Below are 17,598 nucleotides of genomic sequence, written 5' to 3'. Positions count from 1 at the left end.
CTGCAATATGACAAGCGAAATAACCAGGGCTGCACATAAGTGGTCCGCAGGTGCGCATTCGCTGTCAAAATAAAAAACGGGCACAAGATAAGAAGTTGCAACGCGTGTTTGCATACATAAGATTTTCAGGAGGAGGACAGACATTTGTTTAGAACTCTTAAAGATGTCGAAGAAGCAAGCTCCTTTAAGCAATTACTGTGATGTTCCTCTACCTCCAAAGAAATGTCAGAAGGAGTCCGAACCACAAAAGAAGCACGTATTCTCGGAAAAGTAGTTGCAGGAGGTGAGCTGGCTTCAAACAAATGATGAACGCACAGAGATGTGGTGCGGAATGTGCCGTGAAAATTTAATAAATGACAAATTAAAAAGGCATGAACGTTTTTTTTTTAATCGAAAAAATATTGAACCGTGACACCAAAGTATCGAACCAAACCGAACCGTGAATTTTGTGTATTGTTGCACCCCTACTATCTATTCTTATTCAAGAATAAATGTGCAGTTAACATATGATATTGGGACATCAATCATACCTGTGGTGCTGACAGTGAGTGTAGCCAGGGCCCAGCGGAGTCCCAGCATGCCTCTGTACTGTGAGCAGAGTCTCTGCAGGCTGTACTGCACCAGCTGTCTCAGAGACTGCGGCAAGTCCTGCAGGCTCTCCTTCAGCTAGGACGCAAACACAGAAGCCGCTTTCACACATGAACTCCAGACAATGATGTACAAAGATGCCTTTTCTTAAATATAGGATGCAACTAGTGTGTACATAAGAAGCTACCTCTGCATACAGGAGGTGGCAGGATAAAGGGCAAACAGGTAAACAACAAATTCTCCTGGCAGTTGGTTACTCTAATGGACTACTGGACATCACATGGTATAAGGAGCCGGCAAGTTGAAGACCGTTTAATGTGGGAACAGATATGGAGGCTGACAATGAAGTCTAAAGTTTAGAGGAAATGTATACCAAGCAAAATAATTTGCACAACAGTTCATTTGCAGTCAAGCAGATCCTGCACTGGTTTATTGTGGAAGAGAGAGCTGAGTGTGAATGTGTCGATTTACTGGTTAAATTACTTTTCTACCCACCTCCATGTTCCTATATGTAAAATTAAATAAATATTCAAGTATTTTAGTAATCTTCCACCAAACACTGTATTAATATTTCAGCATTTCTTTATTACCTTTATTGTAGTTACGTGTTAGATTAAATTTGTCACATAAATTAAAATACCAGAGAGAAGGGGGCTAAAGCAGTGAGTTTGAACCTTGTCAAAAGAAGCAAAATTCCTCAGGTCTTCACAAGCCAGGTGCAAGTAAAGAGGACTGACTGCTCCCTTCTTGGATATTAGTGTCTGGAGCTGGACAAACACACACAAGCATGACATAGTGTAAAGATGGATATAAAAGACAAATTTAACCATCCAGAGAATGTTTTGAATTCAAAGATATCATAAGAAGAACCTGGTTGTTGAAAGCACAGTCGCTGAGTTTCTTGCCAAATGCATCCAGTTCCTTCTGAACGATCTCCTTTCGGTCTGGCAAGGTAAGCTGTCCCAGCGTAAACAGGAGCGTCCCTTTTTTCTTGGTTAGTGTTTGTAACAGAGCTGCTTTAGACGTGATGCTCACCACCAAACAGACACCCTGTTAAGACCAGGATTATTTGAGATTAAGTGCAGTTAAAACTGAAACATACCGTAACGAAAGTAAATAAATGGATGAGCAGCCCTGCACATTACACATATAAAAAAAAAGTTTATGAAGACAGGGATGAAAAAATTATGGAGAGTTTATCGCCTGCACATAAGATTTCGTTTTTGCAGGTCATCAACTTTCAAATATTTTAATGCAAAATAAAAGTTGTGCACACCAGAGGATAAAAGGATCTATTTGATTAACATGGGCTGTATCTGAACTTATAATAAGTAAAATTGCAGCAGGTCCCTTGAAATAAATGTATCCGAGTTGCAAATCTTTGCTATTTTTTTATGTGTGATGAAGCACCTTTTCTCCCCAGGTGACCCGTGGAAGCTGCTGTGGGATCCAATCAGAGCTGACCTGACCTCTGCCATCCTGGACAAGATCTGCCCCATCAACTAGCAGCACCAGAGGTTTGTTCCTCTTTATATTACTTAATGTGGAGTGAAACTCTGACAGCAAATCTCTGAGAAAAGGAAAAAAAAAATCGGTCATGAAACAGACAGCTGGAAACCACTGTAAGGGAACAGATTACATGACCAAAAAGTTACTTACTTATACGAGTGAGGAAAAGGCGATTCCTCCTTTGTGCCCTTTATCTTTCTCAGCCACTTAACAAGACACCGAAGGAGTTTTTCCACAGAGTGTGCTGATTGGCTGGCGGCTGTAGAGTAAGAGATTACATCGCAGACGAGGTTTTTCCTGGACTTAACTCCAGTCCTGAGGGCCTCAGCTAGAGCAGCCTGTGTGTGGAAACAATAAATTTACATTTAGGCCAGAATATATTTGACCATATGAGCTCTGAATACCAGCTCAAAAGATAATGAAACAAAATAAAAATATCAAGAAACAAAGTTCGAGTTGAGGGTCGGGTGTGAACTCTATGGTTTTCGGGGTTTTTATGGTTATTTTTTTAATCGTTTTTATCGTTAACTCGGTTTCCTTGGGTCTTTTCCCGTGTGTTATGAATAAATCTTCCTTTTTTGATACCGGTACTGGTTTTATTTTGTTGAATTTATCTGCAACACCTTAAAGGCCGGTCCGTGAAAATATTGTCGGACATAAACCGGTTCTTGGCACAAAAAGGGTTGGGGACCGCTGCTCTAAAAAGCCCGCTTGGAAAATTAGCTGGAAAGTAAAGACTAAGTAAGTACGTGAACTCAAACGCATTTCTTTTCATTTCCGTTCATCTGAAAATCTGAAGATGTTTGGCCTCTTATGATAATTGGGATTGCCTGGTAGAGAGAATGAAACCTTTCCTTACCTAAAAGGTTACAGGTTAAAAATCTAACTATGTGTTTTTAGAGATTTTGAGCTTGAGTCTTTGAGAAGTGCACAAGATAATAAATGACTGTTGGCTTGTTATGCAACTTGGAGAGGAAACTCCCAATCAATTAATCAATTAGTTACAAGCAAAAATGCCAGAAAATCTACCTCGTTCTAAAACATTCAAAAAGTTCAGACGCCATAATCAATTTTGATGCCTTCATGTGGTGTTTCTTTCATTATGTCCACTTCCTACACATGCAGCAGGTTAGAAGTCTTTCAGAAATTTACCATGAAGACAGTTTTTCCTTCTCCAGGTCCTCCCTCCACCACAATCATCCCTCCTTTGGTCTGGGCCTGCTCCACCAAATCCACAGCGTTAGACAGAAGCTTCGACCTGCCAAAAAACTGCCTCTGCATCGCCTCCTGGTGGACCTCCTGCTCCAACACCTCTGATGCAGCCTCAGCCTCCTGTGAGATGTATAATTATGAAGTGTTTATTGAGTCGATTAGTAAGGTGCAGCATTGAAGAAAATCTAAGAATAAAGATACTGAAGTGGATCATATCAGAAGATTCTACCTCTACAAGCAAAATCAGAGCTTATCAGACTCACGTCGACAAACAGCTTTTTGACAGCCATCCAAAGGTCCTCCAGCACAGCGTTGCCAAAGTCCTCCAGGTTTTTCAGATATGGTTTCCCATCCACAACGCCTCCCCACTCACACGAATAACTATACCACAGAGAAATTTAGTGAAATGTGACTTTTTCAGGACTGAAAAGCAGGAACAAAACAAGTTAATTTTCTTATTAAATTTAATTTAAATATTTAATTTATCCAATAGAGATCCGAACAGAAACCTGGACATTTCCAGGCGACTCTGTTCATATAAAAGATGTCCTTTATGACTCTAATTTGACAATAATTAACATCAACACATCAAACTTATTAGTTATTTATTATGGTCTGTGGGGTGAGACACATAAATAAGTAAAATACAACTGGTGCAATTTGCAGACCTTTTCCCTACCTGCTCATCTTTTAAGGCTTTTAACTTTGGTACAAACATAACATTTAAGACCAAAAAACAAAAGCAGAGAGCATACAGTGAAAGAGCATACTTTTAAACTACTTAGATTATGGCTTTAGTGCTATAAGCATGATTGAGACGACTCACTTTTCTGTGACCTTGACATCACCGGACAAGAGTCTTCCCTTCAGAGAGGCCATTTTATGTGCAGCGTCCGTTGATTCAGGAGCAAAATGTGATCTCCAAGCCACAGGAACTGAACTGAACACCAATAGAAATACTGGATAAAGTAATGTGATGCATTTCTGCTATACTGCTGTTGGACTGCTATACTTAAATCAACTCCCAAAAAACAAAAACCCAACATGTATAAAATGTATAAAAACATCAAATTAAAATATTAAAATACATACTTGATGATGTTCGGATCTCTAAAGTAGCAAAGCATTCGCTGGTGTGCTACGTCGGGATAAAGAGCCTGAAACTGACGGATTTCCATCTCTGTGATGGACAGACCTGCTGGGGCTGAGGCCAGCTGCAAAGAATACATTATTCATCTTTCATTTCAACTCAGATTTATAACTTAAAACAAAAGTCATCATTAAATTTAGTTTGTACATCTTAACATGTCAGGTATGTGACACATTTATTGTTATGCTTGATGTTTTTGTCTCTAATGTTATATGTTATGCACTACTACAGCACTTTAGGTTTCTTAACCTTCATGTAATCACTAATATGAATGTTCACGCGTTTCACAATAGTTATATAAAGTTATTAAACACCTATCGAAGTATCTATCATCAATGAAGTTAATTACTGTGCTAATTTATCTCCTTGAGCCTGGTTCTGCTTGAGATTTTTTCCCTGTTAAAAGAGAGTTTTTCCCTCCCACAGTCACTAAGTTCGTCCTTGTAGAGGATCAGGTGCTTGTTGGTCCATCCATCCATTTGCTTCCGCTTATCCCTTTCAGGGTCAGCTGGAGCTTATCTTAGGGCAAGAGGCAGGGTACAGTCTGTCACAGGGCTAACACATAGACAAAGACCTCAATTAACCTAACCCCACTAAGTGCATGTCTTTGGACAGTGGGAGGAAGCCGGAGTACCCAGGGAGAACCCACGCAAACACGGGGAGAACATGCAAACTCCACACAGACTCTACCATTGACTGATGGTAGAATTGAACTCAGGACCTTCTTGCTGTGAGGCAACAGTGCTAACCCCCGTGCCACCGTGCTTGTTGGTGTTTCTTTGTAATATTTTAGGGCCTTTACTTTACAATATAAAGCACTTTGAGGCAAACTGGTTCTCACAGAGACTGCCTTTATAATATGTTGCTCTTGTTATCTAAAATTTAACATCTAATTTTATATGTATATAAATATGGCATAAAGTAAGTTGTTAGTAAGATAGTTGGTACCATTTTCTACAAATGTTATAATTCATGTAGGCAGAAGTCTGGTTGTTTAATGTCTGGAATATAGGATTATAATTTATTCTTGTATTGTTAGACTCAACTGTCATTTCCTTAATTATTACAAAGATTTCTTGTAAAAGATCATAACTTAATCCATTTAAGTTTAGTGTCGGTGTGACAGGTTTGGTCAGAATATTTTTCTGTTTGTTCTGTACTTTCCAGTATTTTCCCGGTCACATTTACAGAGCTTGTCCTGTTACGTCTGTTCCATAAGTCTTACCCAGCTGTACTGTGGGAGGTCTGGTAGGTCAGGTTTGGGGGGCACCTGACCGTATCTCTCCCCGAGGATTCCCACCAGCATCTGGCTGCGACACACCTCTGACAGGCATAACTCTGAGGCCCGCTCAGACTCCTCCTCTGTCACACCCCAACGCAGTTCTACCTCTTGCAAGTAGAGGCAGTGTGGTGCAGCGCGCCGGCGTAGCTCTGGGAAGACGCTCCGCACCAAGATGTCGCGTTCAGAGTGCATGTCTCTGAATGTGGAGGAGATGAACACCCGCACACCTTGCCATCTGAGGATGGAGGGAGGAACTACAGTTAAACTAATGAGGAGAAATAGGGAGGAAAAAAAACATCTTAAAATGTAAAACATACCTTAATTTTGGGCTTGTTGGTATTGAGACCAGATTGCTCGTGGTCTGAGAGTGTTGACCCCCCTCTGGTGGAGGAATGTTATATAATTTGTCCAAATGCTCCACGTGATCGAGCAGCCTGGAAGATCCTCTCTCTGCCACAAACCTGGTCAAATAGTGAAAAAAAGGATTGGGGGGGAAATATTTATTGACTTTCTTGATAACTATAAACTTTTGTTGTATCCATACAATAATATGCAGCTGGTCATCTTAGTTTAGCGACAACTAGAAACAAAGGAACACTAAAGGCAGGTTCTGTCTATGGGAGGGGCACACTTTCGGTGTGACCAGCTGCCCCTTCCACTTCATCACTGGACGTTCCAGTGGAAAAACCTTTTTTAAACCTTATATTCTGTCATTACATACAATAAAAATCCTTATAAGCTTTGTTAATCTCATCCAAAACTTATAAGGATCCTTTTAAATTGGTTTAACTGCTGAAAACGTGCAATTTTCACATCAGGATGAAAATAAAAGTTCATTTAACTTATGCTTCCTCGAGGTGTTTCCAGATGCCTGTGATGTGGCAAAACCTGCTTCCAGAAGCACATTGACAAACCTCATTGACAAACAAGGCTAGCTCTGTGGTCGGCATGAAGCTGGACACTCTGGTGACAGTGGCAGAGAAAAGGACACTAAAAACAACTGCTGGACATTATGAACAATGCTGGGCATCCTCTGCACACGGCCATTAACAACCAGAAGAGTCTGTTCAGTGACAGGTTGCTTCTCCCCAAGACAAGAACTAACAGACTTAAAAACCTTTGTCCCACACGCCATCAAACTGTTTAACTCCTCTCTGGAGGGGAGAGGGAGGGGAAACAGGAGGACAAAGGAGGGGGGAACAACTAAGCTGTAGTGCCTCTTCACCTCACTGTGCAATACCTTTTGTGCAATACTTTTGTTAATAGTCAATGGTGCAATAGACCTCAATACATGAAATGTGCAATTCACTTGTATTTTTATTCCTATTTATTCTATTTATCCCCTTCGTATATTTTATTTATATATGTCTCTGTATTTATATATGTGTGTGTGTATATATATATAATATTCTGTAACTGTAACTTCTGTCGGTGCTGTGCTTTTGGAAACCGAATTTCCCAGAGGAACCCACCCGAGGGATTAATAAAGTTTTATCTTATCTTATCTCTTATCTTCAACAGTGAGTGCTCAGTACAGGTCCTAGCTGGAGTTTTATGATGTTTCTTCCCATATATTTTGCATCTTTCCACTGTAACTCTAATAATAGTGTTGAGATAATGGCTTAACAGAGTAACCTGCTGCTATTATTATTAGTTTTTCAGGACATTAAACAAATGTGATATTACATTTTACTCAAGAGGCTCTTTTTCTCCAGCTTCGTGTTAAGCTAAGCTAACCAGCTGTTGATTCCAGTTTCACACTCAACCAAAAAAATATAGAAGTGGCATCAATGGTTTCATTGTGGCAAGAAAGTAAATAATCATATTGGCTAAAAGATGAACGATGACTAAACATCAAGTGAAATAAACGCTTGTTGTTATCAATATTATTATAACACCTTACTGTGCCAATGGATGCAACATTTATATCGTTTATATGAATAATAAAAAATTATGCATTTTACCTCAGCACCTGCTCACTGAAGCCTGTCAGCACTATGTGGTTCCTGTCGAGGGTTTCTGAGTTTCCATCACTAAAACCAAACATTGCAAATTATTGCATATTTGAGTTTTATCATCCCAGTGATGACCGTTTTTGCTGTTCCTGACAGAACAGCAAAAATAAATAAAAACAAACAAACAAACAAAAAAACCACCATTACCTATCTGAACAAATGTGCACTACAAGGGAACTGCTGTTTATTTCCGTCCTGTAGTTCCTGATGACAAAGCTGACTTCTGTACTTAGCCAGGACTCAGACAGCACGATGATGTTGCTCACCTGAGGTTTCAAAAGTATTTAAGTGAATTTAAGAAAGAAACTTATGTGAGTGAACCTGAAAAGCAGGCAGAAAAACAGTACTGTGCCACCTTCTTACAGGAGCTGTAGATACTCATCTGTGCCATGTACAGGCACGAAAAATTCTGCAACTGTAAAGCTCATGACCCATCCAGGCAATGAAAACAGTAACTTAAGTCTATTATTAAAGCTGCTGTTTGCGAGTGAAAGGAGTGAAGTTAACAGTAGGGATACAGCAGGATTATTTAAAAACTAATCATATTAAATATTTTTGTTATAAAAATAGCTCAAAACGATATGGCAGAGAGTAAGAAAATACAGTTCAGAGAGATGTTAGTGAAAGCGTGAAACAGAAAACTGAAAGTGTAGGTGAAAACAACTCCTGTGTTACACCTCTGCAGGCAAACGCATCATCACAAACTACACATAAAAAAAACTAACCTTTTTGCTCTTTAATATTCTGTCAAAGTAAGCTGTGTCACATTCTTCAGAGTTGTCTTCATAAATGTTCTGCAAAAGAAAGCAAACTTTATAGCAGTTTGCACAGTTGTCCTCTATCAACAACTATAAGTATAGTTTACCATGCTTGGTTTAAGCACAATACTAATAGCAATAATCTTCATTTCTCAAATCAAAAACAAATAAAGATTAAGATGCTATAACAGAATATGGACCTTTATTTGCTTGAGCACACTTCTGACATTTTCCAACAGGACATCAGACTTCAGCTTTGCTTCTTCCCACTGATTGGAATAAGTTATGCACAACTCACAATCCTCTGTACTGCTGGAGATCATCAGAGCGAGCAAAACTGCAACCTCTATCTTCTGTCAAGATACATGATAAATAAATGGGTGGAGAGGTTAACAGGCTCCGTCATTTTAATATGCCAAACTTTTTCCAGACACAAAAAAAATAAATAAATAAAAATATAGGGAGTTACACTTGGAGTGAGTTTGTCATGATCCTCGATATTCATCTTCCTGCGTTTCGGTTTTGGATTTTCTGCCTCTTTTTCTTCATTTTCTTGTTCCTCTGGGTCAGGAGGCAGGCAGAAGTCCAGTTTCTTGATCGCAGACTGATCGTAATAGATGCCCGGAGAGAGCAGGATAAGTGTCCGTCCAGGGAGCGGAGGCACGTTGTGACGACAGGAGATCTGAACGGCAGTTTCCAGAGCTTTACGGTAACGGTCCAACAGTGCAACAGTGTAGTTCCTCTGACTGCACACATACAGAAAACTTTAGTCTTACACTCTGTGCAGATTGATTCTTTTTCTCACTACCAAATACATTTTAATCTGAACCAATCTGCAACATAAAAACATTTTCGATGTCATTATAAGCAGTTTTGTGGCAGTATATATTTACATTTTCTTCATGTGATGCTTTTGTAACCTGTGCATCACTGCAAAAGCAAATTATATATAGAAAACATCCAAACAATGCAGTGTAAAGATTAGCAAACCAGGAATGTTTTTGTTTTTTTCCAAAATTAACTAAAGCTAAAAGGAAAAGTAATTATCACCAACTCAAAAATAACATTCACATACTTGGCTTTTATGAGCTGGGCCTTCTTCATTCTATACATTCGAGAGATAAACGGCACCCTGAGTGTCAGCCTGATCCTGCTCTTTTTAGTCGTTTCCCACGTCAGCCGCTTTAAGCGCTGGCTTTTGGGAATCTTCCTCAGGATGTCCATCAGGATCTTGTTGGCAGAGGGTAGTTGTTGCTGTACTGCAGAGGCTAAAAGAAAAAAAGATTGAAAGGAGAAGTGCTTAAAACTGGTCACATAAACTTAGCAGAAAAAGTATGAAAATTTGTGTGGCCGATTAATTCTTAGTTGTAACAATGCTCTTGGCAATAAATCTTAAACTGTTGGAAAGCCGGTTTATTTCACTTTAAATGGTCCTATTTTTGTAAGGAAAACGTATTTGTGGGTTGAGCAGCAGAGTTGAGTAACCTCCCAAAATTTCTCTGCTAATCACAAACAGCTTATTCTGCTATTGACTCTTGCTTGGTGTAGTTTATTGGATTGGATGCCTGAAGTTGATTCAGATTGTAAACTCATTACTTACTGTCCACATGTTGCAGACATCAGTACAATTGGGCCTAACAGTAAAGGTCAGACATGGCAACCCTCTCAGACTAGAGACTGGCTGTTCCCAATTGGCCCCCAAGACTGTAGAAGACTGCCTACAGTTCCTAGTGCTGCCAGGATGAGGAAACCGTCTTCCTGTGTTGTTGTCTTCTTGGGATGCCCTCTTCATGGCCCATCTCTGACATCCACCGTTGAAACTTAGCCTTCAATTTGGAGATGGTCCTAGGGCTCACTTCAAATAATGCTGCAATTTGGTTTTGGGGAGTAAAAGCTTGAAGTTGCCCTATAGCACAGGCCCTAACCAGATCAGAACTGATATGAATTCAGCAATTGCAATTCCATTGTCAATATCAATTATCAATTTGATTTCTTAGTGATTTTCATTGGCTCTGCTTTGAGAGCCACCACCATCTCTAAGCAGTATGTCAAAGACATTGCATTTTTGCAAATAAATTGCATGCTCTGCGGTCAAATGTTTGTGAATGTTGGAGGTATTTGCTGTCTTCGTTGTAAATGGTGTTGTGATCATTATTTAAAAATGTAATGTATTACACATATCACACAGAACACTTTTCTTAAAAGTAATGCAGTGTGTTACCTTCTCCTGTGAGCAATTAAGTAATTCATTATACTACTCGTTCCGTTACTTTCGTGCAACTTTCATGCTGAAACGCACTGTCACATAATAACCAGTTAATAGCATAAACCTTAGCCTAGAGCCCCACATACAAACACAAATCCCTATCCTAATAATGACACACATATGATTTTCTCTTAGTATTTAAATATGAACACAAAGCAATGATGAAAACCAGCAGAGATGACCACAGTAATTCTACTGTAGAAACAAAAACCAATAGAAAAGGAGGCTGAAGCCTTACGGCTTATCAGTGAACTTGTTGAAGTTCAGGGTCAGGCTGCTGGGCCTGTGTTGACATTCACTCAGCTTTAACATCACTGTGGGTTTTTGAATAGCTTAGTGTAAGCATGCTCTCAGCGCAAGTGCTTGAAATAAGTTGAGGTTCTATTAGCAGCATAATGCAGTTTCCACTTTACCATCGTGCTCTCATCCTTTTGTGCAATAAAAATAAAAGCAAGGTCCATATCTACGCTGCAGACTGCGCCAATCTTTTCCTTCTTAGACACATGAACTGAAATCAGCTGATAGCAGGGGAATTGATAGGCAAGCAGACTAACAGTTCCAAGAAATTGGACTACTAGGAACCGGTTCTTTACAAGAGCTGGTTCTTGTTTCCCATCCCTAATATAAGGTGCCAATTAATCACCTGATTGAACAAATTTCAAAACAAATTTCCCACCTGTGGGACTAATAAAGGTCATCTTATCTTATCTTGGCAGAGTCAATAGCAGTCAATTGGCCAAAAAAAAAAAAAAAAAAAAAAAAATCCCAAATATTCCAGCTGTGACTGTAGGGTCACCCCGCCTCCCCTCACATTACACCCAATATTTGATCCAAATTATACATTCCAATGAATCATCTAAATTTTAGCCTATTTGATGTAATATAGACTAATACTGATTTAATAATGAATATGGAACGTTTTTTGCACTATAGTGCATCTCACCCATAGCGTAGAGCTCCATGATGACTTTGTAGGCAGCAAGGAATCTAAAAGGAAACTGTCGGCTCTGAACAACTGCTTTCTGTAAACAAATTACAAACAGTTACAGAGAACCTGATGAGCTAATTTCAACAGCAAAACAATTTCACTCATCTTTTACTCGCTTTTTATATGCTTTAAAATAAAGATTTATAGTGTGTTTCACCTCATTGGTCAGTCTGCTGAGGATCTTGTTGTGATGAGCCTCACTGATGCCCTTAGTAATCATGTTCCTCAGATTTCTCAGCATGGCCATGAATGGAAGAGACTTGGTGTCTGCGAAGGGGAGACATTATCTGTCTGTGTGTGTGTAATCATGTTTATCTTTGAGTATTTGCAGGTTATGTATACACGCATGCTCTGTCTACTTTAAAGTCTGCTGTACTAAATATTAAATAACTAATTTAAACATAAAATTCATTGATGTGTTGTAAAGAGTGATTGAGGGCTTTTAACTTGAAGGAATGAACCTCTGAAACACACTGAACACACAGAGGGAAAGATGATGCATTTTTTTTTCCTATCATCATGTGCTTGGTAAAGTGATTCAGTGGTTGCACTGCTGTGGTCAACAAGCCCGTGCACGTTGTTCAGTTCAATAGAAAGCCTAAGCTTTTTGTTTTTCAGACCTATGAGCTTCTCCCAGGTGGCGGCCTTGTTGCCCTCCATACTGAGCAGCCGTTCCCACGTCTGCGGCTCCTTAAGTTTCATTCGCTGCCCAGCTCTCTCCCTGTCCCACACGCCTTTCATTCCACTGTGTGTGAATGCCTTCACATCAGCTGGATACCTGATGACAACAAAAAACACTGCATTTTTATATGCACCTGATTTCTACCTTCATTTCTCTAAAGAATAAATATCAAAGAGGGTCAAAACAGGAACTCCAACAAAAATGTGCTGCATTTTACAAAGAATTGAGTACAAATTCATTTCTCTGAGACATACCAGCTATCTTATAAATTAGAAAGGATAATGCACCTCTAGTGCAAAAAAATGAAAACACTGCATACATTTATATTTTTAGCGAGACTTTAACTTCCTATCTCCAGCATTTATAGCCAGTACAGAAAGATTTTAATAAATGGTTCTCGAACAGATATGATGACAAGCATCTGTAAACATACAACTAAACAGATACAAGGTGTCAATCACCAGAAAAAAAATTAGGACTTGTGGACGAAGCATAATTAAACAGCATGAGAATTACATGTTTTTTTTATGTGCTTATGCAACATGAAAGGAAACAAACTCTGAAGCACAATTCTGCAGGTCTTACTTTTTCCCCAGAATGGCCATAACGTGTTCAGCCGGTTCTTTGATGTGAAGCCTCTTGATCATCTTCTTTATGCTGAACTCGCTCTGCTTCTTATCCACCACCTTTAACTGCAACTGCATCCAATCACAGACACAAATAAAGCAGCCATAGCCGACGTTTAAACAAGAGTAGAAAAACGGCTCTTCAAGAGAACAAAAGCAATATTAAAATGATGAATGAGTCATTCATTTTTTCAGTTGTTTAGCAGGAACTTTTTCAACTCAATCTGCACTAAATGATCTCACAATCTTGTCCTTTCTTTTTATATTTTAGCACTTTTCCCTTTAGGTCAGAAAAGACTTTGCTTAATCTATGAGATCCATTACGTTTATGATTAAGCCCATTGCACAGAAGCTTGCAGCAGCAGGTGCACATCCAACCGTGCTCAGCAAAGACGTGTAGAAAATTGACATAAACAGCAAAATATAATTATTTACACGACAAAACGAAACACACATTTTAGTTTAGTTTTCACTCATAAAATCATAAAGGTGCACACTACTGGAAGGCTAGAAGCTGCAATTTCTTAGTAGTTAGCAGATTTTCATGATAAGAACAACTCATACTCTCTCTGAAACAAGTTGTTTTAGCTCTTCTCATTTTAAGTCAACTTTTTCCTGATTGGTCGTTTGTCAAAAACTGGTTTGAACAGCAGGTGTGTGGAGCTTCTGTGCTCAAGGCAAAAGGCGGTACAACTGCGTGCTAGCAAGCAAGTAATATGCCTATTACAGTAGTTGGTAACATGAATCATTGTGTGATGCTCAAGATGATTTTCACTTTAAAATAACCCCATGGAAATTCTAAAGAGTTACAGCCCACCGTAGTGTTCCTCTCACTGGATTGTGTTTGGGGGGTTTGGTTGAAGCATGACTCATAAGAATGGATAATTGGTTGGTTTAGGAAGGAAGAGTGAGCCACCGGCACAGGAGAGACAGAAATATGGATTAAGTAACTTTTCCCTTGTGCTAGTTTATTTTCCAGTGAATGAATGAATCTGTATTTTGTTTTAATTAATTGTTTTATACACACAAAACTCCATATACATATTTCTATATATACAGTTACTCTTGAAAAAGCAGGATGTTGTCTCCTCAAAAGTGTAGCCTTTTCTGCTAGTCACTGGAGCACAAGCACTATGACTTAAATATAAAACATTAAGAGAAAATAAAGTTCTGGGCCTCACTAATTAGTAAAGCCTGGTTATATCCTTGTATATATGACAGGAAATAAGAACGAGCATAATAGGTCTGTTTTAAGAAAGCACTTCATTAAACAGTAACTAAAAAAAATAGAAAGACAGAAAGGAACTGAAAGGAAGCGCCTTATTTAGTGACACAACAGTAAAGTGTATTGACTTACAAAGTTCTTCAGAATTGATGCATTTGATCTGACCAAGTCCGCCCACTCCTTGATCTGTTTATCGGTTGGCTTCTGGAAGTCACAGATGCCATAATATGTGTGGTCAGATACAGATATTTAAAGCATGTATGTATAAGAAGTGAATTTAGAGTCAGCTACACAAACACAGAAACCACAAGCAGTTTTTTCTGGTTGAGTCAGTGAGGCAGAACAAAAACAAAACAATAAAAGCAAAGTGTTCATCTCTAGTACTAAAGTTTTTTCCCCACTAAAGAGGTGGTGAAATTAGTATTACTTGGTTAGGCCTTAATTTCCACATTGAGACCTTAAAAGTTTAGGAGAGAACATAATCACTGAATGTGTACCTTTGCTTTGCGCTTGTTGCGGTTGTGCTTACAGCGGTGCTTGCGTGTGTTGTATTTGGCCAGCTGATACTCGCTGAACTGCTTGAACTTGTCAGCCATCGCCTTCTTCAGGCACATCGGCAGAGAGCGGCTGAAGCACTGGAAACATCAGATTGTAGTGTGAAGACAGACTTGGTACATCCAGATCGTCCAGACCGTACAACAGATAATCATTATGACTTACTGTACTGTAGATTCTGACTATTTCCAGCCAATCAGACGGCAGCTGTACAGCAGCACAGAAGTATCTGCGGACATGTGGCTTGGTGGGCGGCAGGTTGGCAGCCAGAGCCAATAAGAAGTTCGCAGTGATCCGAATATTTAACTTCTGTCGAGTGTAAAGTGCCACCTAGATTGGAGCAGACAGACCATATAATATATGACATACATGATTATGTGTACCATTCATTAGCTGTGCTTACTCTCATGACGCACCACTTTAAATTGGTTATTTGAGAATACCTGATGTGTGTGCATCAGGGCTGAAAAATTAAGCAAACACCAAAGTGGAAAACCCCCCCAAAACTGCAGTTCCCTCAATGAGCCCTTCAGCCTGGCTCCAGAAGCAATTCACTCTCACTAAAAAAGCTCAACTATTAGCATTAAAAAGTAGGTTCTGGTCTCTATGAGTAATTTCCTTCTTCATAACAACTCTAAGAGGGGTGATATTTTTGTTGCTGTTGTTTTATAACTCGCTCGTTTTGATAGAGTTAGGGACGTGGCTAATTTAATCGACAGGCAGCTAAAACTGATTGTGCTATCCCTGACCTCTGATATGAGTGATTAAACTGGATTTTCTACTGTTTTTACCCTGTTGGACCCTTTGGGAAATTTTTTATGGCTTATCTGATTAAAACACAACATGTGTTCAGTGGGTTCATAGTTCATCTTGAAGATATATTGGTAAGACTTACAGTTAGGTATGCAAACATAGACAGCTATAGCTGACTGCCATCTTCTAAGTCTTATCTCTGCTAACTTAAGCCACTGAACTGGACTGCTCTACCATGTTTTGCTGCTGGAACTTTGAGCATTGTTAATCACATTATCTCACTAATAATACAGCTTGTTCAGCGAAGCTGAAAGGAGAAGAAGTGGTCAAGGTAGATGAGTTTAAATACCTGACTTTAACCATCCAAAGCAATGTACAGTGCACAAGAGAGGTGAAGAAGAGAGTGCAGGCAGTGTGCAGTAGGTGGAGAGATGAGTGTTAGGAGTCGTTTGTGTCAATAGGATAGCAAGATTTATAAGATGGCAGTGAGACCCACTATGATGTATGGTTTGGAGTCTGTGCCACTGACAAAAAGACAGGAGGAGTGCCCGGGATGGACAGGATTAGAGATGAGTATATCAGCTGAGCTGAGCAATTTGGAGACAAAGTTAGAGAAGCAAAGCTGAGATAGTCTGGACGTGAAGAAGAAGGATAGCAGATACAGTGTACCAAGGATGTGCAATAAGCAGCTGCCGTAAGATTTGTGAATGACGTGAAGCAGGACATGGGCTGGTGTGACTGAGGGGGATGCTAGAGACAGGGTGAGATGGAGGCAGATGATCTGGTGTAGGAGGAGGATATTTCTTTTTCAGTTTTGATCAGTCTGATTTTAGCATCTGAATGCTAACAGTATAGTCTTATCTGTACAGTTTTTCGATGCAGTTTGCAAACCAGGTTGTTACCTTTAGTTGGTATTTCAATGCTCTATCCTGTTGTCCAAATGGGATCATTTCTGGCTCTAAATAGTTAGCATGAGTACAGTGAAATAGTCTATGAAAATATTCTGAACATCCAAGAAAGTAAAGCTCTTGTTACATGTTGGGCACACCTTAATGCAAACTGACAATTTGCATGTTGGAAGCTGTGTGACCTTGTGATAAACCATGTTATTTTTTTTATCTTGGGTTGAACTAAAGACATTCGTAAATTCAACCAACAATACAGGCTTGTGGGAATTAATTGGTCTGGAAAGTCTTTGCAGATCTCCTCATGACCTACATGAGGAGACTGTAAAAGAGTTAGCTAATTTGCATGTAGCTACTAATGCACTCATTTATAACAACACATTTGTGCAGGCAATATTTTCCTGAAACAGAGCAACAATTTAATATTGCCTGTGATATATGCAGTCATAGTAGATTTATCCCGTTGTCACATGGTGTTGAGTGTTTATCTGTTTTGTTTTTTTTAAATTTGCTTTTCTACCACATTGACATGATAATGGAGTCCTGGTGGAGTTAAAATATTAAAAATTTAGTTCCCATGCATACCTTCAGAAGAAACTGTGGGTCATAGGCAGAAATATCCTTTGCCAGGTTTGTGATTCTGGTCCAAACACTGTCCTCTGAGTCCCAGTCCTTCTGGCCTGGAGCTGTGCTCTCATTGACCAGAGAGCAACATACAATGTTCAAGAGGAAATACTGAAGGACAGACAAAGACAAGGAGTCACTTTAATCAGCACCCAGGAGTTCAACACAAATAAATTATTCTCTATAACCTTTTTGTCTTTCAGCTCCTCTTCGGCCTTCTCGTTTCCTCTTTCGACCTCTCCAAATTCCTCCTGTCTGACAACCTCGGTTTGTTCAAATTCTTGTTCCATCAACTCTGTTTCCAGTACAGGCAAGTCCATAGTTTTCTCAGCATCAATTTCTTCAGCCTCATTATCTTCATCCTCAGAAATCTGCTTGTGCAGAACAAATTAAATTACAAATGACATGCAACAAAAGTTTTAATAAAATTTGATGTGTTATGATTTTATGTTTAAAGAGG

At 39.2% G+C, this 17,598-nt stretch overlaps 1 protein-coding gene across 1 annotated transcript in view; it reads right to left on the bottom strand.

Annotated features, from left to right (window-relative positions):
- The window catches only part of tep1 (telomerase-associated protein 1), a 38,233-nt gene that overhangs the window by 19,212 nt on the left and 1,423 nt on the right, over nt 1-17,598 (bottom strand). Inside the window, exons 3-28 of the mRNA XM_085377975.1 lie at nt 17,327-17,509; nt 17,100-17,249; nt 15,022-15,186; nt 14,799-14,936; nt 14,434-14,505; nt 13,036-13,148; nt 12,389-12,546; nt 11,926-12,035; nt 11,724-11,802; nt 9,590-9,782; nt 8,984-9,260; nt 8,715-8,867; nt 8,482-8,550; nt 7,904-8,022; nt 7,706-7,774; nt 6,059-6,202; nt 5,685-5,976; nt 4,402-4,523; nt 4,136-4,249; nt 3,573-3,690; nt 3,250-3,429; nt 2,248-2,435; nt 1,999-2,158; nt 1,459-1,638; nt 1,263-1,355; nt 531-666 (exon numbers count right to left, since the gene is read on the bottom strand). Coding sequence (XP_085234101.1) covers nt 531-666; nt 1,263-1,355; nt 1,459-1,638; nt 1,999-2,158; nt 2,248-2,435; nt 3,250-3,429; nt 3,573-3,690; nt 4,136-4,249; nt 4,402-4,523; nt 5,685-5,976; nt 6,059-6,202; nt 7,706-7,774; nt 7,904-8,022; nt 8,482-8,550; nt 8,715-8,867; nt 8,984-9,260; nt 9,590-9,782; nt 11,724-11,802; nt 11,926-12,035; nt 12,389-12,546; nt 13,036-13,148; nt 14,434-14,505; nt 14,799-14,936; nt 15,022-15,186; nt 17,100-17,249; nt 17,327-17,509 — 3,775 coding nt within the window. The remainder of the gene's footprint in view (nt 1-530; nt 667-1,262; nt 1,356-1,458; nt 1,639-1,998; nt 2,159-2,247; nt 2,436-3,249; nt 3,430-3,572; nt 3,691-4,135; nt 4,250-4,401; nt 4,524-5,684; nt 5,977-6,058; nt 6,203-7,705; nt 7,775-7,903; nt 8,023-8,481; nt 8,551-8,714; nt 8,868-8,983; nt 9,261-9,589; nt 9,783-11,723; nt 11,803-11,925; nt 12,036-12,388; nt 12,547-13,035; nt 13,149-14,433; nt 14,506-14,798; nt 14,937-15,021; nt 15,187-17,099; nt 17,250-17,326; nt 17,510-17,598) is intronic.

The sequence above is a fragment of the Diplotaxodon limnothrissa genome, linkage group LG18, assembly GCF_057381915.1.
Source record: "Diplotaxodon limnothrissa isolate DT_005_m linkage group LG18, D_limnothrissa_male_GT1.1, whole genome shotgun sequence".
Classification (NCBI taxonomy): Eukaryota; Metazoa; Chordata; class Actinopteri; order Cichliformes; family Cichlidae; genus Diplotaxodon; species Diplotaxodon limnothrissa.
Note: the sequence above shows the minus strand (reverse complement) of the source record. Positions and strands in the feature narration are given on the sequence as shown.